Source organism: Haliotis asinina, chromosome 4 (genome assembly GCF_037392515.1).
Source record: "Haliotis asinina isolate JCU_RB_2024 chromosome 4, JCU_Hal_asi_v2, whole genome shotgun sequence".
Taxonomy (NCBI): Eukaryota; Metazoa; Mollusca; class Gastropoda; order Lepetellida; family Haliotidae; genus Haliotis; species Haliotis asinina.
In genome coordinates this window covers 26,142,567-26,170,349 of record NC_090283.1, presented here as the reverse complement: position 1 = coordinate 26,170,349, position 27,783 = coordinate 26,142,567, and the positions used below count along the sequence as shown (strand labels likewise).

At 36.7% G+C, this 27,783-nt stretch overlaps 1 protein-coding gene across 7 annotated transcripts in view; it reads left to right on the top strand.

The window, feature by feature from the left end:
* LOC137281424 (sodium/hydrogen exchanger 9-like) overlaps positions 1 to 27,783 on the top strand; it is a 49,959-nt gene that overhangs the window by 16,646 nt on the left and 5,530 nt on the right. For 2 of the 7 annotated variants that reach the window (XM_067812642.1, XM_067812643.1), the window contains exons 14-18: positions 888 to 977; positions 8,398 to 8,477; positions 8,924 to 9,032; positions 10,991 to 11,128; positions 25,300 to 25,317. In XM_067812642.1, the coding sequence (XP_067668743.1) occupies positions 888 to 977; positions 8,398 to 8,477; positions 8,924 to 9,032; positions 10,991 to 11,128; positions 25,300 to 25,314 (432 nt within the window). In that variant the 3' untranslated portion in view covers positions 25,315 to 25,317. Of the gene's footprint in view, positions 1 to 887; positions 978 to 4,031; positions 4,083 to 8,397; positions 8,478 to 8,923; positions 9,033 to 10,990; positions 11,129 to 16,035; positions 16,241 to 25,299; positions 25,318 to 27,783 lie in introns of those variants that run through there. The other 5 variants (XM_067812639.1, XM_067812641.1, XM_067812645.1 and 2 more) reach the window with 4 other exon arrangements.

The following is a 27,783-nucleotide window of genomic DNA, read 5'->3' as shown; positions in this document are numbered from 1 at the left end:
CTTTATATTGCACTTTCATTTGAAATGGTATGTAATTATTTGAGATAATGGGTGGAGAAAGTCTTTCTTAATTAAACAAAAGGTCTGCGAGGTGAGGTGTATGTATCATAATCTTATGCTGTGTTACAACAGTGGGGGTACCCCAGTGTTGAGAGTCTCAGCTTGTTCGGCCAAACACTCAGTTTCAATTCTTCTAATGGCTGCAGTGTCTGAAACCCCATTTCTGTTGGCTGGAATATTGCTGAAGCAATCCTAAAACATCACTCCGTAAATGAAAACCATAAAGTGTTTGTCTGCACTAACATTTTGAAGTTGCATACTCTTACTTACTTTGATGTTTTAAATATATTGCTAGTATGCTATATAACTATATGCTTGACATGACTAACAGACTAATTATTTTTGACATGTATTGGTATTTTTCTGTATGACTTTATGCTTTTGTTTATTGCTTTTCATTTTCCTTTGAGTTTTATCACAGGTGCTGCAATATTATTCTGATGTAATTTTACATTAAGATGATTCAACTTTGTTTCTTGTTCAGAAGTTTTCTGTCTGTAAATTTGCTTGAATTCACTTAAATATTACTTAAATATACGCTGTAAGAAGAAATTTTCGTAATTTTTGTAATTTCTGTAACTTTAAAAACAATGTATGTTTTACATCTCTTGCTAAATATAAAATACGTCTCTGGCTATCATTTTTCATGCCTGTATGTTGTCATGGAGAATGATAAAAATGATTATGAAGTTGTCTGAGAAATGAAATGTATTAATTCCAAATGACTTCAACTTTTATTCATAACATGAATACAATTTGTCAAGCTGGCCTTGACATAATGCAGAAACAATGCAATGGTTACTCCCTGTCTCTGTCTGTGTGTCTAGGCTATGCAGAGCCAGCGTCAATACAGCACAATGAACAGTCCCTCTGATGACCAGCCTCCCATGCCCCATGTCACCACGGCACACCGGCCGGTTGGTTATTTCCCCCCAAAACCTGTGCATCCCTGCTTGGTTTTCATGTGTCTTAGATAGAGTGATATTTCTAGCACGAAAGCTTTTCTGAGAGTTATTTCCCTTGGTTCAGTGTAATTTAGTGGATTATACAATTTGATGGTGAAATACTTCTTTTATACCAATGTTGTTCACTTGTGTTCAGTATGTTTACAAATAAGAAGTATTCATCAAATTACTGAACATGTGTAAGTGTATATACACAATTGATGAAATGCCACAAGGGAGATAACTCTCCGACCACTTCTTGTTGGAAGTTTAATCACACATCATCCATCATGACTCATTAAGAATTTTGAAACTTTGTTTCATATTTTGTGACCTCTTTCACTTCACATATATCTGTTTCTCACCCACTTTCTATTTCCACATCCATTTTCTGTTTTGTTACATGTTTTAATTGCTGGTGTTTTAAAATGATTAACTCCTCTTTTTTGGTTATGATTGATTTTAAGTTATTTTTTGTGATTGTTAATTCTACACTTCACTCCCACATCACATTGTCTACTGCAGGTGGAAATGTTTGTCTTTGTATGTGATAGGGTACTAACCAGGGTTTGTCAGAATGGTAATGTATTTTGTTTTTCATGCTTCATTTCACTTTGAACCATCCTGCACTGCTCAGCTCATTCAGTCAGCAAGTCCTCTTATGCTTTATTCTGTTAATTCCCATTTTGAGGTCATCATTGACCTTGACCTCACATTGGCCTCAGCTTGACCTCACCTAGTGACCTAGCTTTGTCCATGTTTAATCTTGGAACAGTGCTTTGTCTTTAATAGGCACATCATGTGTTTCTTAGCAAAGTAAAACTGTCACTACAGAATACAAGACCATCGAGACAATTTGCTTCACAATTTGGAGAATTCTTGACCTTTGATGACTTTTTTCATGTTTCCATGTGTGACATTATCCATTCCTCTGGTCCCTGTACAGTTTTCTTTGACTTCACAGTTTGGAGTGTCCTTGAACTTTGATGACTTTTATCATACTTCCATGTGTGACATTATCGATTCCTCTGGTCCCCATACAGTTTTCTTTGACTTTGACCTGGTGAACCATGTCATGACCTATATGGGTTCCTTTGACCTTCACCTCGAGTTACCTGGGTTGTTGTATGTTTTAGTACCAGGGAGATGATGATATCGATGCCACACACTTTTCTCATTATTGTATTTTTGTTTATTTTTTTTTTCATGAGTTTGTTTGGCACATCAAAGATGTAACACATTACTTCATCAATACTTTGCAATTCCTTTTACTATTGGTATTCTTTTGGGCAAAAGTCTGTAAACAAAGAGGGAAGGAACACACGTCTGTCATAGTATTATCTCCCGAACAATGAAGATTGTTGCATTTTTGCATGCGGTTCATAATCAGATCATCCTAGCACTCTTAATGAAACAGTGGCACTTCTGTGTGATGTTGTCAGTTGCTTTGGGGGGGATATTGAGTAACCTGCTTGATCTTTTGCCCATCATGCCAAAGACCCATGTTCAATTTCCCTCGTAGGTACAATGTGTGAAGCCCATTTCTGGTGTGCCATGTTATGATATTGATGGAATATTGCTAAAAGTGATGTAGAAATAAATTCGCTCATTCTGATTGTCCTGTGTCAACATTACTGACCAGAAACACTTGGGAGTGCCTTCATCACCCAATGCTCCCTCCACAGGCTTGTATTGGGGTTCATCGATCTGGTTTCAAACAAAGGATCATGTCCGAATCCAAGCCTACTTCCACAGATTTCTAGGTCTGTGGGAAGCAATTCTGTGATGTTGGTTGTGATGCCTGGAAAACACATGCCTTGAATACAGATTATGGTATTCTTGAAATGACGTAAACATGGATGGACTTGTTTCACAATCCTGTGGAAAACACAGGGAATTCCGAAGCATGAAGAACTCCTCTAGTAGTAAATAGTGCTTTTCTGTTAATATTACTTACATTTAGAGAAGATACCATGGAATGTATGCCTCAAAACATTTCATATTTGGAGTACAATGTTCAATTAAACATTTCGTATCATTGCGGCCATACATTGTCAAAGCTTGATTTCAGGGATGGCCTTACATTGAGAGAACTGGGTTTGGGAGATGGGTTTACATTGAGAGAGCTGGGCTTGAGAAATGGTCTTACATTGAGAGATCTGGCTTTTAGAGATGGTCTTACATAGAGAGAGCTGTGTTTGAGAGATGGACTTACATAGAGAGAGATGGGTTTGAGAGATGGCCTTACCTTGAGAGAGCTTGGTTTGAGATATTGCTTTACATGGAGAGAGCTTGGTTTGAGAGATGGCTTTACATTGAGAGATCTGGGTTTGAGAGATGGCCTTACCTTGAGAGAGCTTGGTTTGAGATATTGCTTTACATGGAGAGAGCTTGGTTTGAGAGATGGCTTTACATTGAGAGATCTGGGTTTGAGAGATGGCCTTACATGTAGAGAGCTTGGTTTGAGAGATGGGCTTACATTGAAAGATCTGGGTTTGAGAGATTGTCTTACATGGAGAGAGATGGGTTTGAGAGATGGCCTTACATGGAGAGAGCTTGGTTTGAGAGATGGGCTTACATGGAGAGAGATTGGTTTTGGAGTTGGCCTTACCTAATGAGAGATCTGTGTTTGAGAGATGGCCTTACTTTGAGAGAGCTGGATTTGAGAGATTGCTTTACATGGAGAGAGCTGGATTTGAGAGATTGCCTTACATTGAGAGAGATGACTTTGAGAGATGGCCTTAGATGGAGACATCTGGGTTTGAGAGATGGCCTTACCTTGAGAGAGATGGGTTTTGGAGATGGCCTTACATGGAGAGAGCTGGGTTTGGTGGACACATTGTGAGTGCTTGATTTAGGAGACACATTCTGCATGTTGTGTTTGGATAAGGATCACATACCGAGAGTGCTGTTTTTGTAAGCTGCGACACACTGACAGTGCGAGAAGTGCCACACATTAACTGTGCTAGCGATGAAAGCCACATGTTGTGCCGTAGGTCGACTGACACAAACCTTGCTGTGTTTCAGTTTGAAGCTGAAGAAGGCCAGTCCCTTGCTGGCTCCCCCCTTTTAGAACAGGTACACGTGAACCGAATGACACTCTAATCTTACTGGCATCTGCCTCCATGCATTTCAGTTTGTAGCATTTTTCCTGGTCTCATTTTGTAAAGCACAATGTTTGTTCTGTTGTTTTGCTTTGATTTCAGTGTAGTCAAATTTATTTATTTCCATGCAGTCCTTATTTGACTTTCATTTTGGAGGTATCACCTTTCTCTCTTGGGGCTTTGTCTTTTCAAGATTAGACGTTGACTGTAGATGGATGTTATTTATTCTGTGTGAGTTGTTGGGTGGTAGTGGTATTTTGTGAGTTTTATTGCATACTGAGTCTTCGGAGTCGGTAAGTTTTTTGGTTTGTTTTATCGATTATGTGGAGTTTGGGACCATCGTAGACAATGGTGAATGATTACTTTTATCAGGGTGTTTGTTATCATTCAAGGCATTACAAGTTTGGGTATTTTTTATCAGCAAAGCAGTTCTGAAAACTGATGTTGAATTAGTCTAGAGCTCAGTAACTTTAAGTTGAAACATTCAAGAATATGAAAGACCATTGGTTGAATCATTTGAAGAAAGTTAAAAACTGTTTGTTGAATCATTCCAGAATATGAAATGTTCTGGGAAACTTGTTTAAGAATATTGCAAAATCTGGGTTAAATAGGTGTGAAAGGTTTTAGGAATTGTTCACAAATTTGAAAGACTTCTGGTTTTAACATCCCATAATATGAAAGACTAGGTTTTCTTGTCCAAGAATATGCAAGATTTTTTACTATACGTTCCAAGAATTGAAGCATTTACATTGAAATTTTACTCAATACAAAAGCTCTTCAGGCAGAATTTTGAAGAATTGAAATTCTTAAAGTGATACATGAAAGAATGTTGGGTTTATTTATCAACATTTTATGATCTAATGGCAGAGAAAGGTTAATTTTGAGAGACTTGATTCAAAAACAAATGTGGTTAAAACATGTTTCGCCAATGACGTTCTTAAGGTTAAGAAGGAATGATGAGTATTTGTTCTCATTGTTGTGGGACAATTTACTGTCATTTCAGCTTTTATGTCAAACTCGGCATCAGGCTTTTTGTTGTCAGGCTTATATTTTGTCGTTCATGATTATCAGTTTCTGGCTATATATCCTGCAAAAATGATATATTCTGATATATTCTTGATTGAAAATTGTATATCAGTACATTATTCTTCATCATCATCATCATCATCATCATCATCATCATCATTCCCATTTTCACTACTAACAGGGCACTGACAGCTCGACTTTCATTTTCATGTCTGACACATTGGAGTTGAATGGGAATTATAATCTGTTTCATTTTATCTGTTATGCCATTCACGCAATGTATCAGATCTCTTATTGGCTTTGATAAAAATCTTGGACCCATTATACTCCGCAATGTAATGTTTTTAGCTAAACAACTCAAAGCTAAAAAATATCCAAAATATACATGACTGGAACATGCAGCCATGTCACTTGTGTGTAAATGTGATTACTTCATCATTTTAAAATCGGAATGTTGGTCCATGGACTCGAGACATATTTTTCTGAAGTGTGATTTTTTAAAATTCCATTATAGGAGAAATTGTGCAAACGCAATGAGAAAATTGAGCTGTACAGTTGCGTCTGATCTCGTCTCTAACTTGTCTTCCTACGTGGACGCTGGTGTTGACATGCAATGTAGTGGATCTGTTGGTTTGGTGTATTTGGGCAATTGGTTTAGAAGTTCAGGAACATACACAAAATGAGTGCAATGTTAAGAAACACAGCACCTGAATTTTTAGTCCTTACATAAAAAATTTAAGAATTCTTATGCATTTGTGTTACCAATGTTGAAGACGTTATTAATTGAAAACCATGTTACTAATTGAAAACCATGTTCCTGAAATGAAAGCAGATTACACGAATACACCAATGTAGTGGTTGTTATTGTGGATGTAATAGTCTTTTGTAGTTAATCCTGCGGAAGCAGTGCTGTAGTCCAGCAATAATATCCGTTGCATAATGGATTTAGAAAGTCAGGGATTTGCTAGACGTCCATCCTTGGCACACAGGGGTAGAAGCTGTCTGGAAAACTGGGAAATGCTTTTGACAATGAATTACAGTGAAGCCCCGTTAGCCCAGACCCCACTAATCTGGATGTCTCATCTTCTGGAAGATTTCAGCTTGTTTTACCAATGTATGCCTATTGAATTTGCCTTGATAGTCTGGAAATAGGTTTCAGGAACCGGATGCCAAGTAGCTGTAACAAATCAGTAAAATGAACAGTAAATTGCTTCACAGTGTGGACACTGGAAGTCGTGCTCACGAATTGTAACAACACCTCCTGGTGATGTTTACTTTACTGGCCTCAATCAGTGGGAACAACTCTATAACATGCAGTTGACAAGGTGATCTCTATCTCTTGTTAACATTTGAGAAATGTCATTTAAGGGTTGTTGTTTTAATTAGTCATTAAAAGTTTCCAACAGAAGTCTATGTGATATCGGCACAATACAAAGGCGTGGATGACAAGAGAGGTATAATTCAGACTTTCAAGACATTCTACATGAAATGCCGAGAAAGTCTGGTGACATATTGTGAGACAATCGTTGATGAGGTGTCACTCGGTGAAATTGTTGATTTGATGAATTCAAACAAATACAAACAACCATGAAAGACTTTTTGCTATGACTGTAATTTGTCCTTGTGCGTGCTATTCATTGTTTTATAAGCGATTAATTGAGTACTCTGGTCGATTTGCAATCTGGATGAATTGACTGAGAAATGCAACTGTCTGGATTAGCGAGACTTCACTGTAATTTTGTCACTATTGTAAGACCACTCTATCAACAACTTTGTGTCAGACAATACAACAGTGACAGGTGTGTGTTTGGTAGGTGAAGAAATGATTTTATTTACACATGTTATATGATAGGTTTTCTTCATTGGTAGTTCCTGATGTTTTTAAGTATCAGTTCTACTAATTAAGTGATTGACAGTGTATGAAGTAAGATAAAAAACCCACACCATCATCAGGGCTGGTATCTTCAAATGTAACCAGCCCGAACTGGATTTAACCAGACCAGACAATCCAGTACTAGTGTCAAATGTAACAAGAAGATTTTAAGATATGGTGACTTTACTCGGATGAATTGATAATGTTATCTAGAATTTTTACCGCACTATTTGGTTGGCTAGCTGTAAATTTAAACCGCCCATCAGAAATCTAGCCCGCCTTGCACAGTCGGATGGGCCTTATTTCATACACTGTTATTGGCCAGTGGACTTAAGAAATTGAAGTGTTGGACATTTTGGGAATTCAGTACAGATCTGTATAATTACCCCTGTGGACCAAGGACTGGGTGACAAATCTCGGTCTTTGGCATGTGAATGTTTTAAAATGAGCCTGTGTAACACATGATGAAGTTTTCTTCATATATCTGTATCTTAATCTCATTATGGACACTCCGGAGGGACCTGGAATTTTTTATTTCTAATAACAGGAGGTGCTTTTTCATTCTTCCAACAACCTGTTATATTATAGTACATCTGCTGTACATTATAATCATGTTTTTGCAAAAATTGGAACAAAATGTTTTAGTGTTTCTTGAATTTTTGTTTTTGAAGAAAAGTCCATGTCCAACCGGAATAGAACTGCTTTACCCTGTCTTACATTTACAATGTATGAAATATGATAGGTTCTGCAGTAAACCTGAAAATATCATGCAGAGCAGATTGGACATATTGCCTTAATTGCTTGTGAACAGAAGTGTGAGAATTGTTGCATTCCTGAATAGACAGTGTTCTGTAACCTGCATAATATATTACAAGCATTGGAACAAGATAATGTTTTTCCAAATCAAGTGATTTTAATAGTTATTAATTTTCCATTTAATCAGTGACTAAGATATAGTTCTGATAGTCACTATCTCTGATAAATGTAAGTTTGGGTGTCACCTCCAAGGGAGACCACTCTCACCTCCCACATGGGTAATAGTGTCAGCTATTAATAAACATTCAGCTCCAGATTCAGAAACATACCTTCCCATAATGCTACCTATCTGCTACGTCTGAAAACTAAATTTTATATTTTGTGCAAATTGTAAACTAATATAATAAGACATTAATTAATACCTGGAATTTGAATTTTTGTTTGATTTAAGAAAGCAAGTACAAGATATATAAAAACTATTTTCTAAAGTCATTTATATGTCTAAGTTGTAAGGAATGACTGCTAGCTATGTTTAAGATTGACTAATATATGCTGTTATGATACATCTGCGTGTGTCACCTGCGACTGAATTCTTTCACCACGTGAGATGTAACCTTTGTGATTCGTTGTATAGGAGCCAGGAGACCCTGTGGAGGTACCGAGGACAAAAGGGAAAGCTTGGCTAGTTGCCAAGTGGTATAACTTTGATATGGTGTAAGTATGTTATCAGATTTACCTCAGACCCTTGGAGATCCAGGGAAGATTTGGTCTTCAGCAAACCATGTTTGTCGCAATAGGCGAGTAATAGGATCGGATGGTCAGACTCGCTGAGTTACTGAATACTGAGTAAAACAACAAACAGTTTCAAAAAGGGATGAAGAAAATACGTTTGCAACTGAGATCGAGCCAGTATGACCCAAGATAGATGTTTAAGAAGAATAATGATTTAGAAGAATTGTAGTTTTTTTTCATTTAAGAATGTACATTTTCCTTAAAAAAAACTGTATCAATGAATTCAAGGGCACTGAGAAAAAAGGGCACTGAGAAAATGACAAATAATTTGAAAATGTTTACTCAAAAAAGATTTTATAGTTCATTTGAAGTTGTTAAGTAGGGAACCTTTTGATAACATTTATTACAACCATTGCATGTATTTTCAGGTTTATGAAACCGTTTTTAACAAATTGTCGACCAACGCTTATTGAAACGTTACCGAAATGCTGCTTACCCCTTGCCAAGCTGCTGACCACAGAGGAGCAGATGACACAGGTAAGGACTGCAGATTTTCTTGTTACCATTATCAACCATAATTAGCAGTCCCTTCTGAGGGCATCATGCCTGTGTCTATTTGAAAACCCAGATGGCAAATGGTCAAAGTCAGTGGTTCAAAATGTTTGCCACTTGCCACAGAGCAGGTGACTTTAAGGAAGTAACTTGTCCTGACTAAGTTTCCACTTGCCCTGATTTTTATGATATAATGACATGATGATGTAATTATGAAAGAATAAATCAACTGATGTTGATGTTTACTGGACTGTAGTAGCTATTTTAGTGGTCATAAATAGCAAAGAAAGATAACTCTACTTTGTTATTGTGAAATTTAATGGGTACTTTTTTTAGCAGATATGAAATGCTATAAAAAATTTATTTGCAGTTTGAAACTGTAAGCTGAAATTTAGTAGCCCATGGACAAGTAAGATACCATTATTCGATTGTCTGAAATGAAAACTGATTTGTCCTGGGGATCGGGCGATGTGATTTTTTAACCCCTGAGGCTTGTCACCACAGACAATTCTCTGCTTATGTTGCGAATATTCAAACATTTGCAAAATTACAACTTTTGACACACCAACTTATTTTTTAGAAAAAACGTATCAAGATTGTCTTAAATATGAACTTTTTGTCCTGCCAGTTTTAAAACACAAAAAATACTGACAATAGTGAGAGACTGACTTTAGTTTTTACACCACATTGAGCAATATTTCTGAAAAATCATGGTGGGGTACACCAGAAATAGGTTTCACCATGAACCCATGTGTGGAATCAAACCCAGGTCTTAGGTGTGTTGAGCGATTGTCTAACCACTAGACTGTGTCTGCGCCTGTAAGATTAACATTCTTCTGGAGTACCAACACAAATCCAGTATATGATCATAGCACTGGACTGTCAGAATTCTTTCATTACTTTGTTAAAGGGGCAGCAGTGTAGCCTAGTGGTTGAAGCATTTGCTTGTCACGCCGAAGACCCAGGTTCGATTCCGCACATGGGTACAATGTGTGAAGCACTTTTCTGGTGGTCCCTGCCTTGATATTGCTGAAATATTGCTAAACGCAATCATCAAGGAAACTAATATTTTTAGTATAAATAAACAGGGTCTGTTACTTGCATTTGTTGCATGCACTGGAGAAAGGTGATCTTTTACCAAGTCAAGTAATTTTAATTGTTATTTAGTTTCCAATCTTAATCAGTGACTAAATTTAAGTTCTTATGGTCACTATCACTGATAAATGTCAATTTGGTTGTGACCAACAAGGGAGACCACTCTCAGCTGTGATCTTAACAAGTGTATGAACCATTTATCAGTGATCTGACTACGCAGTGATGGAAACTTACCTGCCAATAATATGTCATATAAAATTCTTTCTTTACTTTGGTAAAGATCTTGATTGTGATTGTTTTAAAACACTTATGATTGAAACATCTGAATTGATGACTACATCATTGAGAAAGCAAATATTTTTAGAAAAATTTCTTTTTCTCAATCATTTTTGTAAACAGTTGTTTCATTATTGTCCTCATGAGTTTCATGGTTGGGTTAGTGATTACAATCGATGATTAACTGTTCAGCTGTGATTATCTATCTGCATATTGTGAGTGATATCCAGATACAACGTGTAGCACATTATTTCCTGACAAAGGTAATCTTTATATATTGCTCTCATGTCTAGGTTATGGCTGTCAGTGGGTCAGAAGGGGTTAACAAAACCTGATTTACACATTGATGTTTGTGAGAATGATTTGTAATCACCCTTAATAACATACTTACGTTTAATATCTAAGACAGTTGTCTGAGATCTGATTTGCCCACAATTAGGACCCCATCACTGGGGGTCAGCTTATGTATGAAACACCGTTTTCATGCTGATTTTAGTAGTCAAGTTTGGGAGTGGGTGTATGAGATCAGCTTGTCTATGGAAATATACGGTATATATTTTGGATATTTTCAGGGCGAGTCTCATCGTGACAATGACTCTGACACTGACATGATAATTGACCACAGTCAGCTGTCTATCGGTGAATCAGAGCTATCCTCCATACCTTCGAACCATGCAGAGAACGATACCAGCAGGAAACTACCCATGCAAGTAAGTACACTCTGTCATGTTGTATATGTGATGTGAACAAGCGGGCATGTTGGTTGTCAGAGGAAGAATGAAGTGGCTGCAAATCTTGTATTACACTGAGACGGGCATAATGAAAAATATGACACAAGCACTTTGTAATATGAACACAAGAAGTTGCTATCCATAAAATTGTCATGTATTAATATGAACACAGTGGTATTAACAGGGGACCAACTTTGACATTGACATTTTTAGGTAGCTGACAAAGATGTCCTTAGTTATACTGACACGGGCATTATAAGTTAGCTGGCAAAGGTGTCCTTAGTTATAATGACAGATGTATTATTAGTTATCTGGCAGAGGTGTCCTTAGTCATAATGACACAGGCATTACAAGTTAGCTGGCAGAGGTGTCCTTAGTCACAATGACACAGGCATTACTAGTTAGCTGGCAGAGGTGTCCTTAGTCATAATAACACAGGCATTACTAGTTATCTGGCAGAGGTGTCCTTAGTCGTAATGACACAGGCATTACTAGTTAGCTGGCAGAGGTGTCCTTTGTTTCAATGACACTGTCATCATGAGTTAGCTTTCAAAGGTGTCCTTAGTTTTAATAACAATGGTATTCGCTGACTGTCATTCTGATTTTTGAGACTGGGGGCAATACAATGTCTGAAGAAGACTTCTGACAGTCATCCTACCCAATGATGGAACTAGTATTATCATGACACAGTCATTAAAAGTCAGGCAAAGGTGTCCTACGTTTTGATGACACTGGAATTAAGAGGTAATTGACAAAGGCATCCATTGTATTGAATGCACTTGCATTATTATGGTATTGTTAGTTTGCTGACAATGAAATCCTGTGTTAATTGAGATACTGGAATTATTATGGAACTGGTATTATTAGTAAGCTGACAAAGATGTCTTTCTTTTAGTGATGTCAGTCACAGGTATCATGCACTTTGATTAAACTAGAGTCATCAATGGTAGCAGGGCAATAGGGTGGCCTAGTGGTCAAAGCGTTCGCTCATCATGCCGAAGACCTAGATTCAATTGCCCACTTGGATATAATGTACGAAGCCCATTGCTGATGTTTTTGGAGTATTGTTGCAAGTGGCTTGATGGTGACACCTTTTAAATTGTTTTGATTCAACAACCATGATCTCAAATGGAATAGTGTAACTTGAAAGACTGTAGATGTAGTTCTTCCTTTGGGAAAATATCATGAGACTGCTTTGAAGAAAAGGCATGTCACACGGATAATGTGAAGGTCAATAGGCAATTTTTCTAGACATTATTCTGTAAAATATCAACATAGGTTGGCATCTACTTCAGTAGACATAAAATCTACCTCATTTCTCGTTGTAAACATATCTGTGTGTCTTGGCTGCACCAGGTTAGAATTGGACTTAAGCAACACACTCTTGGAGGCAGCTAAAGGGATCAGGTGGTCAGGCTGGCTGACTTGGTCATGTCATTGTATCCCAGTGGTGTAGATCGTGACTCATGCTGTTGATCACAGGATTGTCCTGTCCAGATTCAGTTATTTACAGACCTCCACCATAAGACTAATATTTCTGAGTGTCATGTGCATGTTGATTTAGTATTAGACATGTATACCTCATGAAATGTTGCATGCATTAACAGTCGGTAGATGTTGTTTAACAGACAGCGAATATTGTTTCTGTCTATGAATAGTCAGCAGACAGTGAAAATTATTACTGTCTTATGAATGGTTAACAGACAGTGGATATTGTTTCTGTCTATGAATGGTCAACAGACAGTGAATATTGTTACTGTCTTATGAATGGTTAACAGACAGTGGATATTGTTGCTGTTTGAATGTCCCCACTTTCATTGAGAATCAAAAGCTGGTATTCATAGAAAACTTCCTTTACAGAGTAACAGTGTTTCTGCTTTTACCAGTGTTGGAAAATGATGAAAGGTTGTATAATAAAACCAAATTTTGGAAGGGGAGATAATTCACAACTTAGATTAATTATCTCCCCTTATCTACTTAACATGAACCATCCTATCCTGTGACACCTTTGTCACCTTCATGTTATCACCACTGCTACAATAGATGGAGTGATTTGTACACCTATGTGGATATCTATGGGAATTCCATTATTGTGAACTGAGAAGATTTACAATTGATTTACTATATACTGAACTTGAATTTGTGTACAGATGGATTTGTGATAACACGCTGGTTCAAAGGTGTGAAACTTTTCACATGCTGTTTCACTGCTTCAAGTACATAATAGTTTAAGTAACCAACATCTCTAACAAATTACCTGGGGTATGTGTATCAGGTGTCACAGCCTCTTTCACTTGTTCACAAACACAAGTCAGCCGATTATAGACTCCATGCATAATTACAAAAAGGATATGTAAATGGTGACAGTATATTAACTGGGCTCTTGTCTAACCAGGTAGGCAGGTGGCATCTAGTAGACAACATGAAACGTAACATTCATTGACCCTCAATAATTATAGGAAAATGTATGCTGGACTATGGAACAGACTAAATCTTGGCCGAAATATTAGTATATATATTTTCTCTCAAAACTAACTTATAAGGGGAATGTGCAAAAAATTAATAACTTGGCATTGGTAATGAGACTACCACTGATGAGCACCTGTAAACATGTATGTAGAGATCTGTACACAGTGTGTGAAATAGCCCCAGGCATTCTAGCCTGTAGCTAGTAGAAATCCAGTCGGACCAGTGAATTTCCATTCACTGGCCCGACTTGCTTGTGAATTTTTATGATGGTCATTTTGTAAATACATCCCTCTCTCCAACTTGTTAAAGGTCACATGCATCCAAAAAATCAAATATGGTTAAAACACAGTTATCACTTGTTCATAAAATATAAAATGCATTGGTGATTGTGAAAAAAACAAGTATACAAACTTATAAGCGTATAATCAAAAGTGCAATATTTTGTACTTGGGTTTACCTATCCCAAAACAAAGCAGCCACAATACCGGACCCAATGAGGGCCGGTGGATGTGCACTCACGTGTAACAATGCCTTGTGATTGTTCATTTGTTCATTTGCCGATACGCTTAGCCTGCCCTTTGTTTATGGCTTATAAGCCCTATGGGTGTTAATTTCAAATTGCAGATGGTCAGTAATTGAAGTTGTACATTACATATAGTCATTAGCAGACAGACAGGCAGACATGTAGGTGTCAATAAACCAGACATTGAGTTTTCTGTGTGACAGAGTCTGCTTATCACAATCAACATGTTTCTTTTTTCATGTAACAAGTATATTATTTACTTGTTTATGAACACAACCAAGATTAGACTACTGTTCACGACCTCACTACACATGTGTTATGAGTGCAGCGCAGCATAGCTGTTGAAACCACTTTTCCGCCAGCGTTGGGGGGAAATTAATGAAGTGCATACCAAAAGGTATCAGAATCTGCAAAGTTGTGTTTTATGTTGCATGTGACCTTTAAGTTACAATACTTTTAAATCATGCATGATTACGGCCTGATATAAATGTTCATCATATTAACAGCTTAATGATGAAACCTGTGTTTACATTCAAAATTTTGGGCTTGTGGAATATTTTGTAGGCTAGTAACTTTCAGACATATAAAGCCTGTGGGGCTAGCAAAATTTGGAAACTGTTTGGCACACTGTTTGTACCACATTTTTGTCAAGCACCTGTTTTCTGAGAATACTAAGCTTTCTTCCAGTACCAATAGTGGTAGTCACATACCCTGAACCACATTGTTTTTCCAAAATAAAGCAAGTCTAGGTTTCCCCTGAATGTTTCAACTCACACAGGCACCTTTTCAATTTAAATGGATATATTTGCTAGTATGAAAATTATATAATTATATTCAGGGACTAAGCATTAGTCAACAACAGCGGTACCTTCAACAGTGTAGAGAGCTCCACAAGTGGGCTGTCTCTGTGAGGAGCTTACTGTTACATGTGATGTTTCAGAGCAGGGTATTTTTGGTGTCTGTTGATTCTTCATCTTGTCTAGATGCCACTTTTGTTTTGGGTGTTATTTCATGGCGTCGTTTCTTGGGTGTGGTTTTAATATATATACTACTCAACTTTTGACAGGGATTATCAGATATGGCTGTATTTAATAGAACACTTTGATGGAAACAAAATCCTTATCAAAAGTGGAGTAGAATGTAAAACTTGATTTCTGAAACTGATTGATTATTTTGTCATTATAATGCTTCATGTGTTGCTTGTTGTCCATTGATTTGTAATTTCTTTTTCATATACAACATGGGGTCTATAAAGAATTGAAGCGAAGTGTATTTAAATGTACAATGCTATTAGACTGGCAAAAAAATAGTAAATACCCCACTTTTCTGCTGCCCATTTGAACAAAATTTGTAGAAAAGACACCACTTAGTGTTGAGTTGGTTATCTCATGCCATTTCAATTTGATGTTCGAGAAAAGGGTCACTGATCAGTGGGTTATCTGGTCCAGACTTGATTATTTACAGTCTGCTGCCTATATATATAGGTGGAATATTGCTGAGTGCGGTGTAAAACTAAACTCACTTACTCCAAAAGAGTTATCTTTTGGTGCTCGCATGCCTACAGGACATACCTCTGCACAGCAGAATGCACAAAAATTAGACACAGAATGTCAGTGTAGGGCAGTTTATGTTTTAAATTTTAAAGAAATGGAACATTTTAGTCTTTTTCAACCCAAAAAGATCTAATAAAGAAATGATTGTTTGACAAAGCAACATATTAAGGAAGATAATGACAACTGTGCTTAATTCTTAAGTATTCTTAATACACACACAAAATTGTCACAATTTTACGTCTTAAGAGTGCCTTATTATTGTATTTCTATGACTGTTTTGTCAGTGAGTCTTCTGGGTGTCTTTGGTTTCCTATTTTGTTCTTCTTTTGTTTTTTCCAAAGATGGATGTGTTTGCAGTCGATAATGGCAGCGACGATCGACCAATCACACCGTAGCTTTCATCATTATGTGTTAATGTGCTGAACAAAGTAAGTTCCTGTTGCAAGCTGATTGTCATGGACTCAGACCCATTCTCAGACTCTGAAGTTCCACAGACAGATGAAGTTGTAAAGATTTTCCAGCATTGTAGATGAGTCTTTCAGACTTGTTTAGTTCCAGACCTGTGCCATATAGCTGGAATATGCTGGGTGCAGTTTTAAAACAAACAGACATATCCAGTGCTTCAGCCAGACAGCATAATTGTGGGATTCCCGCCAGGTGAACTTACTTAGGTGCTCTGTTTATAAATGTATGTGCCAACAATGATGAAAATTTATAATTTATAGTGTTTTTTACAAATCAGACATATAATTAAGTCTCAAAATAAGAATGTTTTCTTTGAAAGCAATGCCAAACATCCCAGAATTCAAAACAAGGCTTCTTAATTTCTGCACATTGCTAGTATGCTTTCTTGCATACAAAAATGTAATATGAGTCACTGTAAGGAGCTCATTTTGCTGTTTGGAGCTCGACTTGATCTATGGAGACAGACAAATTCTCAGATTGTAAATATTTGATATGTATCTCAGTGAAGCGGAGATGAACTTAATAAGTGAACAAAATAGTGTTATTTATAGTACTTCATATGAGAAGCATTTAATGATAACATTGAGAGATTTATAGAATTGTCACTTTCGGTTATTGGGACTCATTTTCTAGCGGTAGGAAAATATTGCTGCAGCACTGTATGTAGTCCTTCCTTCCTCCCTCCCTGCTTCCCTGCCTCCCTCTCTTTCTGTGTGTGTGTCTCTAACTCCTCTCTCTCCCTCCCTGTGTTTTTTCAGTTGAGATAAATTTTGGTGAACCCTCATGCTGTTTACCTATAATAAATGACAGTTACCAATGATTGTATCTTAGGAATGAAGGTTTATTGAGTACAAGTGTACCTTTAGGTGATGCTGTTTTGTTTTGGTGTTCTTATTGGTGTTGTTTGAGTCAGTATATGAAGAGATTTATGAAGAGATTACTTTTGAAAGAGAGGTTTTGATTCGTTTTCATGAAATTATACGCTATCGCTATGAGGATTTTATCATTTTTTGTCATTTTTTGTTCATATATTTTGCATTTCAAAGATTCTGATTGTATTCGTGTGTTAGAGACACTGACACAGAAATTATTGAGACACCAACATTGTAGCTGTATTTAATCTAACTCTTAAGTGATAAACTGGAAAGGAAAATTTATTAAAGGCTCTTTTAGACTTGATCAGTGAAATAAAGTCCAATTTCTTTTCCAAAATGATGATTTCATTTTCTTAGCTGAAAATATTTTGTGAATCCTAACAACTTGGCTAAATATTCAGATATTACTTCACTACCTCATTAGTCTCTTTGGCACATGGGTATGAGGACACAATATGTGCCCCAGGACAGACTGGATATATACGATCAATCTTACAGGGTTCACACAGCCTGGAATCTGGACATTTGATCCTATAAAGCCTTGAATTGTGTTAGCTTTCACTCCTTAGTGTGGATGTTGACTATTTCTGTTGTGGAGCAAAATACTCTGATGGTTGGTCCCACAGTTGACCAACCTTGTGTTGATTCAACTATGTATGTGGTCTTCTGTATCTTCTGTATTTCTGTATTTCCCAAAATATTTTGATTAGACCTTAATCGGTCCCTAAAAGGCGTTAAATTTGATGGCTGATGACCTGTACAGACCCTGTATTATAAGCACCTGGTACAAAGCCTGATAGCTTGAATGACATTATTGAATACTGAAAATATTCAGTTTGTATCTTGAATGGTATTTCAATGTGTTTAATGCATATCACCAAATTTGTAATTAATTGTCCATCCACCTAAATATTACATTCTTCACCCGTTTGGAAAGAAGGTAGGGATTTGAAAAAGAAATGGAGGAGCATGTTCAATGTGAATGCCCCATGAAAATTTATGTTCAAAGTAAGTGAGATGTATTTTATATGTATACTGAACCGCAAAAAAAATGCAGTTTTAAAAAAAATGCAATCTCTCAAACATGTTAAACGTAAGCATTCATTTTCATGTCCTCTATTCATAAACTTGACAAAAAGCCAGAGTTGTGTTTCTTTAGCTGTTTTATATAGTTCTATAGAACTTACTTTAGATTGGACATTGAAGAGGCGTGAAAATGGCCTTAAATTTAATGGCTGATAATCGGTATGAACCCTGTACATAAGACTATAGCGACTGCATCAATTCATCACTTAGTGCATCTCAAAAGCTGAGTAGAAATTGCAGATACAAATATGTTTAATACTTTTTGAAATAATATTAACAGGTTTTTACAAACAAAAGGTTTAGGATGTAATATATGATTATTTATGATAAAACATGTCTGTATATGATACCTTGCAAATTAAATCAAAAACAATACCTGCTATCCTGGTACACTCAAACTGGCATTAAACAACTCACTCAACATACTGTCTCAGTGTATAATTTTCAGCAAAGTAATCACCAGGTATTTTTGTTAGTTATCAGTATATGAGTTGATAAATGTCCGGTCGTGGTCTATGCAAACAGATTACTAGTACCTATTTGTGAGTGTCATCCTCTCGACAAATTCATTTTTTTATTTGTTTTACTTGCCAGTGTGTGTTTGCCAAAAGGAGTTTTATACCTCATTCATACTTTATGACTTCTTGGTCCTGTCTAAGTAAATGTAGGCTCATTATTATTATTTACGTCACAATATTGAGTCTGATAACTGGCAGGACTTACAAAATGACAACAAATGCAAAACCGCACAAAACAAAGATATTTGACCTCCAGCATAGACACTTAGGGTTTTCTGATGCCATGGTTATCGTTAGCTATTATTTTTGTGCTGACATCCATGAATATTGACAAAAATGCTATTTTCAGTGTCTGTTTACTTGCTGTTGTTAACAATAGCACCCTTTTTTGTATCTCTTTTGGAAGTGATTGTGTGTAAAATTGTGTTCAGAATTGTTAAGTACAAACGCTTTCGAGGTAATAGTTCTGACATTGTGTTTGACTTTTAACATTGTGATTTTGTAAACTGTGTTCTGATTGGTCAATTCAAAAGGTTAGCTGACATGACCTTCTGCTAAGGTTTTGATAGACTCAATATAGCAGAGTAGCGAATAATAGGGAGCCTATTTTACTGAGACAGTTATTAGTCGTATTATGTTTCAGATGTGAAGATAATAATACTTTTGATACATGAATGAATTTTGTGCCTGTATTTTCATGATTATATCTTTACATGGCCAAGATCTGAGATAAAACTTCAATGCGATCTCATGCATAACTAACTTATGAATGGATATGTACTAAATGTATTTTGTATTTATTATATGACACTTTGTGGAATCAACCTCTTTTGTTTGTGAATATTTTGTAATTCAAATATGTCTCTGAGTCTGTAGTAGGAATACAGTAAAATTGAGGTCTGCAGTTGTCAGAGACTCAAAATTATTCATTGGGTTGAGGGGTAGTCTTGTGGATAAACCATTCACTCATCACATCGAAAACCGTGTTTTATCCCAGTCATGGAGATAGTATAAAGCCAATTTCTGGTGTCCGTGATATTGCTGGAATATTGCTAAAAGCAGCATGAAACCAAAACTAACACACTAACTCACTCCAAGTTTTTGGTGCATAATTGTGTGTTTTATACTAGCAGTTTTTGATACATGAACATCCCTATTTAACTTGACTGGTGTACCTCATGTGGATGTTGTGTAGTCAGGACCAGTTTATTTGGTCTGTGTGCAGAGGGCAAACTGATTTGGTTAAAAATGTTAAAAATCAAATTTTTTTCTTGAAGCATAGTATTTATGTGTAGAAATACAAAAATGCTTTAAGAAGCATGTTTTCAATCAAACACAACCTGTGTTGTATTTTGTAATGTTTTAATCCTTTCGCATGACTTATTTGTAAATAGAAAACAATTGGTCTTTGCTGTCAGTCACTTTTTGTGGTCAAATCAATTATGTTCAGGCTGGCTAAAAAGATAATCAGAAATATCATCAATGGGGAAACTTGTTAATTATTATCTGTGTATAATTGTGTGTTTCATTGATAATATAATACAGAAATGTTTCTTGTAAAGTATAGTTATTGTTCAATTCACAGTGATGGGAAATAGGTTAATTTCTTTAAGACTTTTTTGTCATTTTTGGTCAAAGGTAATTTTCTATATTTATCAATACGTGCTTCTTATTAATGATAACTGATTGGTTTATATTCACAGATGATATCTTTGCTTCTATTAAGTAAAGAACATAGGGAGGACAATGATCCATCTCAGTGAACTGTGTGGGGAGTTGCTTCCCTTTGTGTGTCAGAATCCTAAGAACATGAATCTATGGTCATGATTCTTGATTTGTCAGTGACAGACCTTTGACAAACATCTTGCCTCTGAAATGAATATATTTTGTAGAAATCAAAATGTCCATAAAAAATAGTCACTAAATAAAATGAAATCTAGATTTGCCACGAACTCTATGCTTGCATGGGCTTTCTTGGATATATATTTTTCAGGGTCTTTATGACAAGACCATAGCAGATTTGAGCCCCTTTCACATGGCGAACTCAGCACTAAGTTGACAGTGATTTCTATACTTTAACCTGAACATACAACAGTCGTAGTGCTATGATCGCATTGCGAAAAGGGCCCTTGTGCTAACAGGCTTTTTGTAACTGTCTAAGATATGCATCGGTGAGGGCTGTCATCCCAAATCAAGCTGGCTTGTCATGATACTATGGAAATACTTTCAGAGTGGCATTAATCCAAACTCACTCTCTAATAAAGTCCAAACTGTGCAAAATTGATAAGAAAAGACAATCTATTTCTCATTCATTATATGAACACGTCTCAGTTTTTTCATGACAGTTTCAAAACATTTTCTTAGTTTTTTAATCACGTAGATGTAGTTGGCCTAAATGACTGTTATCTGTTTTTTTACTCCTGCCATGACAGATTAGCTACATCAGTATCAGAAATTTTGGAATACCTTCACTTTCATAAGTCAGTATTTCATAAGTGAACTTCATCTTCTTACTGTGTAAATGAGGCTAATATTCCATCCCCTCTGGGTAAAAACATAATTATATTATACATATTTTTATATATTTTGTACCATAAATATTATTATCATGTCTGTTCATGTAACCACCATTTCCCTCCAACTAATGGTATTTCTAATACATTTGAGCAATTACTTCTAAAAGAAGATATTTTTGCATGAATTTTACCAACTTGGTGTAAGGGTACTGAAATGCTTGGTCAAAATCTTTACCAGAATTTCGGTGTATGTTACCATAGCAACACACAGATGACAACTACTCTGGGTGAATTTTTATGAAGTTTGGAAGAATGTTCTGCCTGTGTGATTGACTAAAACATATCATGAATTCTGTCAGGGTAACATCATTCTGCTTCAGAATGACACACCTTGCTATAACTGAAATACCCTTGAAGATCCATTGCCAAGATATACCATGCTCTCTTAGTGCTAAGATAGTCTTACATTAACGTTAATGTATGGCACTTAAGACTATCTTAGTGTTAAGAGAGCTTTTGAAAGTATATAGGTTAGATTTGATCTTCAGTAACCCATCTTGGTCATAAGAGGCAACCAAAGAGGTTTGAGTGGTCAAACTCGCCGACTTGGTTGACACATGTCATACTATCCAATTTGCAGAGTTTGATGCTCATGATGTTGATCACTGGATTGTCAGTCTTGATTATTTATAGACCATCACCTTATAGCTGGAATATTGCTGAGTGTGGCATAAGACAAAAACTCACTCTCTCAATATGACTAAACTACTGATCAAGTAGTGTGCAACCCACAACCCACCTTTCCCACTTGTTTGTTGACTCACAAAGTGTTATATTTATAATTATGTTGTCATGGTTTGGAGATTGTTGTGTCATAAATATGTGTAAACTTGACAAATGTATGTGTTTGTTAAATGATCTGTACTTTGAAGCGTGAAGTGTTTTCTGTGATTTTTTTTATTACCTTATGCATAATTAGGGCCAGTAAATTTGATGTGGAAAGATGATTTTAAAATTATGATCTCAAAGATTCTTAAATCCAAAGAAAAAATTGGGAGTGGAATTACCACTGGAAATTAATAAATGTGAAAACACAATACCATACTCCCTGGTATGGACCAGTTGTCTGAGAGGGGTCTCATTGTCTGTTCTGAGTTGTATCCCCTTTGTCACAGAAGATTAGGGTTCAGATTGGGTCAGCACCATACCTTTGCTTGAAGAGTTTTTTTTACCCATGAAGATCTGGGTTGGAATTGATCTTCAGTGTCCCATGATTGTTGTAAAAAGCAACTAATGGGATCAGGTGGCAAGGGTTTCTGACTTGGTTGACACATGTCATCCTATTATAGTTGTGACGTTGATTTTCATGATGTTGATCACTGGATTGTCTGGTCCAGACTTGATTACTGTCATATATCTGGAATATTGCTGAGTGTGACTTGCTGTGATATTACCAAGAAAATTGGGGCCAAGGTTCGAAACATGGTTGTACAGGGTTTGTATTTCCTGAAATGAGGTCAGCTAAATAGTTACTTTTTTACCAACATTAAAACATTAGAATTTTTTCAACACAACTGGCATGTCCAGAGATCAGTGTATATTTTTCAATAAAGCAACATGTCGAATGATTTTCATCTAGCCCTTTCAAGCAACTTTTGTAGCTCCATTTTCCCACAGACCCTGAGATTTACCCTGATCCTTTACAAGAGCCATTTTGCTAGCAGTCCTCAAGGGATTTGGCCTCTCTTAAACTGAGACCCTTTGCAGTGTTAAAAGTTGAGAGATCTGTACCACTGTGGAAAATATATATCAATTATTATCACATCCAGTTCCTATCAATGTTGAGCATGAAGTATTTTCTATGGTGGACCATTGTCAGCCATTAATACACACAGATTATCCAATTGGATAATCAAATTACTTATTATCCTGGAATGTTCTGATCAGATTACCTCAGAATGTTTTGATCTCATTACCACAGAATGTTCTGATGTGATCACAGGATGTTCTCATCTGATCTACACTAAATGTTCCAATCTGATCACAACAGAATGTTCTGACCTGATCACAACTGAATATTCTGATCTGATCTAAATAGACTCGCATCCCCACAGAATGTTCTGATCTGATCTGAATACAGAATGTTCTGATGTGATCACCGCAGAATGTTCTGATCTGACAGTCACAATGTTCTGATCTGAACATATCACAGAATGTTCTGATCTGATCTGATGACAGAATGTTCCGATCCGATCCACATAGAATGTTATGATCTGATCACCACAGAATGTTCTGATCTGATCACCACAGAATGTTCTGATCTGATCTGATCACCACAGAATGTGCGGATCAGACCTTGTCTACATTTAGAACAGTCCATGCTGAATTATTGTGCATAGCTGCAGTTGACATGACTCATATAGTGACATGTACCCAGCTTTGTACAGCTATTGTTTCACTGTTAACATTTTAAAACTGAAATTGGTTGCTATGGATACTATGTACATCAGTAGGAGGTGGAGCAGCCTGTGATTGCATACATATGTGATGCTTTGAGATAATACTTATTTATTCTTTATAGAAAATAAAACAAATTGATAGTTTGTGTTGTTTGTTTGTATATTATCCTGTTTCATTTTCCAACACTGGTGTTATCAAGGTTGTGTGATCAATATGATCCACGTTAAGTAAGACCATGCTCTGTCTGGGATCATGACATGGATAAACTTTGATTACACTATAGTGACATATTGGTCACTGAATCACAATTGTAATCATGGTAAAGTAAGATTTTGTGTTGTGGGTCACAGTTGTGATCTTGGTAAAGAAAGATCTTTGTCCGTGTATCACAATTGCAAAGTTGGTTAAGTGACATTTTGGTTTACCTATCACAATTTGTGATCTTGGAAAAGTAGGATCTAGTTTTGTGTGTCACAGTTGTGATCTTGGTAAAGTCATGTGCTATGGAACACAGTTGTGATGTAGATAGAGGTCTTATGCTGCGTATCACAATTGTGATCTTTCTAGAGTAAAATCTTGTTCTGTATATCACAATAATGATCAAGGTAAGGTGAAATCATTGTCTGTGGTTCACAGTTGTGATCTTCATTATGTCACGATCTTCCTATCATCAGAACTAACATGAGCAGGTGTTTTGAAGATGATATATCGGTAGGTATGTCCTTGTATATTCTCCATAAAAGAGGCATCAGATCAGTAAAGACTATCTCCAAACCTAACATAGTGTTGTGATGGTACAAGTCTTGCAAGTGTCAGTGTGGGGAAGTGATATGGTTTCAAAGCTACTGAATCCTGTCCACTCCACTATTGACACAGAGTACACATACAAAACACCTTACAAGGAATGAATTTTGATGGAGCATATGTGTAACAAAAGGATGTGTGGCTTTGGACATCTAAAATATAAGCAAAGGTTAAAAGTGTTGTGAAGTAAATGATATCGTCATTCACTCTTAACGTACTAGCCAGCTGACTTGAATGCACTGTTAAAAGATTTAGCTCCCCAGTCAGACAATTGTGTTTTTTAAAGTAATTAGTGATAAATGACACAGGTAAAATATAGCCTGCCCAATTGTATTGTTCTTTTACTAAAGATGGCAGTTTAACTCAGTGATTCGGTCTCTGTGATTGGCTGAATGCTGAGATGAGGAATGACATCATCCCATGAATGAAGTACCACACATGCAGTTCTGAAGGACACAGTGACCTTTTTTAATGTGATAACAATTAGGGCAGCACTTTTATTTTCTTTGTTTCTCATTGCTCAACCAACCAAATTTTGTTGCTGACTGCCCAAACCCCACCCCATCCAAAGAGACGCTTTTTTTTCATTCCAACACTGTTCACTTGAACCTAAGACCTACTGCCTTGTTATGTATGTTAAAATTTTAATCATTCGCGGACGCAGTCCAAAGGACGTGAGGAGTTGTCATAAGAATTACAATATATGAGAATCAAGAATATTATTCAGATAATTTTGTCTTATTATGTTTCCCCTCCTCCCTCGACTGACTGGCCCATGTTCAGAATTTGGTTCCTTCGAAAAATACATTTAAAAATATGCTGCCCTTAATGACAATAATCCTGACTTCAGTGTGATTGAATCCAACTTATTTTTCACGCAGTTATTTGATATTTGATTGGTGAGTATAATTAATTAGCCTGATCTACTTTGAGGAAGATAGTACTAACTTTGGTTGATGTGTTAGCATGAGGACTGACTAACAGTTTGACGTAATGGAAGGTGTGTGCGGGCTTGTCTCAAAACCAACAGGCCTGGCTTCTAAAGATGCTCATAGACTGACTTTGAGACTGGTAACCCCTTGCGCATATGGACACTGCGAAAACCACCAACCCATAGCTGACTGACTTGCGATGTATATGTTGTGTACTAAAACTGAATATACTGACATGGCCTTGCCTTGCTTTCAGGTGTGGTCCTTAATCCATCAGTTTACACTTTAGAGCAGATCTCTTGGAAGTATTAGATAGCCCTCTGCATTTGAAATAGTTTTTTTTCAGTGTCATTTTGACCTTGTTACATGATGCAGTGTTTGCCCTTATGTCATCAGTCATTTCTTTCTGTAGAAAGGATGTGGGGTAGCCTTGTGGTTGAAGTGTTAGCTTGTCACACCAAAGACCTGAGTTTGATTCCCCACATGGGTTCAACATGATAAGCCCATTTCTGGAGTCCCCTGTTGTGATATTGCTGGAATATTGCTAAAAGTGGTGTAAAACCCAATTTACTGAATATTCTGTAGAAACAAATCATTGACCTGATATTGCAATGTAATAATCTTACAACAGTTGAGTTTGTGTGAAGTTATGCATCAAGGAATTTAGAATTTTTTTGCTGCTTCTGCATGTGCAACATTGTGCATCTGTGTGCATCCCAGATAGTGCTTCACTGTATTGCAGGTGAAGCCGGATTGTGATGAAGGCTTAGCAGTGTTAAGCCACGGTCAAGTGCCATGTTTGCCTAAACACTGAAGCCTGTTTACAGTCTTGTGTCTCTTGTAATGCTCTCCCATGAAGATCCAGGTTATAACTGATCTTCAGATGCTTGTTGCTTTGCAACAGACGACCAACAGGAACTGGTGGTTAGGCTATCTGATTTAGTTGACACATGTCATCGTATCCCAGTTGCATAGATTGATGCTCATGCTGTTGATCACTGGATTGTCTGGTTTGGTTTCAGTTATTTACAGATACAGTCACTCAGATTGTCAACAATATATCCATCAGTGGTGCGTTGTTTGGGACTTACTTACAGATCAGTATGTTGTAGCTGTAGAATGGCTGATTCCAACAAACCAGAAGAATGACCACTTTATTGTCAAATGTTAAGATCTGTGAGTGCTCCATACGTTTTGTTTTGAAACAGCATTAAGTCTGACATTAAGCCAGCAGTACCCTAACTTCTGAAATGCATTATGTCACCACTGTTTTACACTGAAAAAGGGGAAGTGGTGTAGTCTAGTGGTGAAAGAGTTTGCTCAGCTTGCCAAGGACGCGGGTTTGATCCCCTACATGGGTACAATGTATGAAGCCCATGTCGCGTGTCCCCCCGTGATATTGGTGGAATATTGCTAAAAGCGACCTAAAACAATACTCACTCACTCCAGTGCATAACAGATGTCTATTCTCCGTCATGCTCTCTGGAGCAGAGATGTCTTCAGCAATATTCGTGTGATATGCTGTTCATCGATGAATAATTGACTCAGGACCAGACAATCTAGTGACTGACATAACAAGCACATAGCCTGTCCACCCAATCCTGTTAAATCACATCTTTGAAAAGCATGAGTTGGTGAAGATCAGGCCTAACCCAGATGTTCATGGGTTTAACCATATTTGTCATGCAACCAGACATTGTCATGCCATTGAGGCCATAAAGAATGATGGTAGTGAATGAATTCTGGGTTTATATGCAAACTGAATGAAGTGTTACTTTGGACGATGGTGAAAGAAGCAACAGGGCCTAGATTTTCAAATCTGTCTTAGCGCTAAGATAGTCGCAAGTTAATATTAATGCATGGCACTTACGACTAGCTTTGCGCTAAGAGGGCTTAAAAAATCTAGGCACAGAGGTCCTCTTGTAAAAGTGACATTTCTGTGTATTGTTCAGTTTGATGTTAAGCTTGGGTTTAGTCCTAGAAGATTCAAATATTTGTTCTTATTTTATCACAGTCAAGGAAATGTGACCTGATCTATTTTCATTTCAGAAAGTGCATGCTGCTAATGCTGATTCTGTTTTCTTTTTACAAAAATGTGAGATTGTTTTAACTGTGTGTTCAGCAATAATGCAATGTTTTGCCTCATGTAGATATTTCACACTACCATTCAGATGCTGAATCAACACCAGTATATTCACCTGATTATTTACATGCTCAAAACAAATCAACATAACTATTCACCGAAGTGCACACAACTACCATGTTCTTTTAGTATAGACAATGTGCACTACATTATGTGTGTAATGTACAGTCAGGCCATGTTAATCCTGACACTTTCCTTTTTCATCAAAAACGTTCAGATAGTGAAACATACTGACTGCTAAAACAAACTTTTATGAACACCACTACAGTAGTACACTACGACAATCCAAG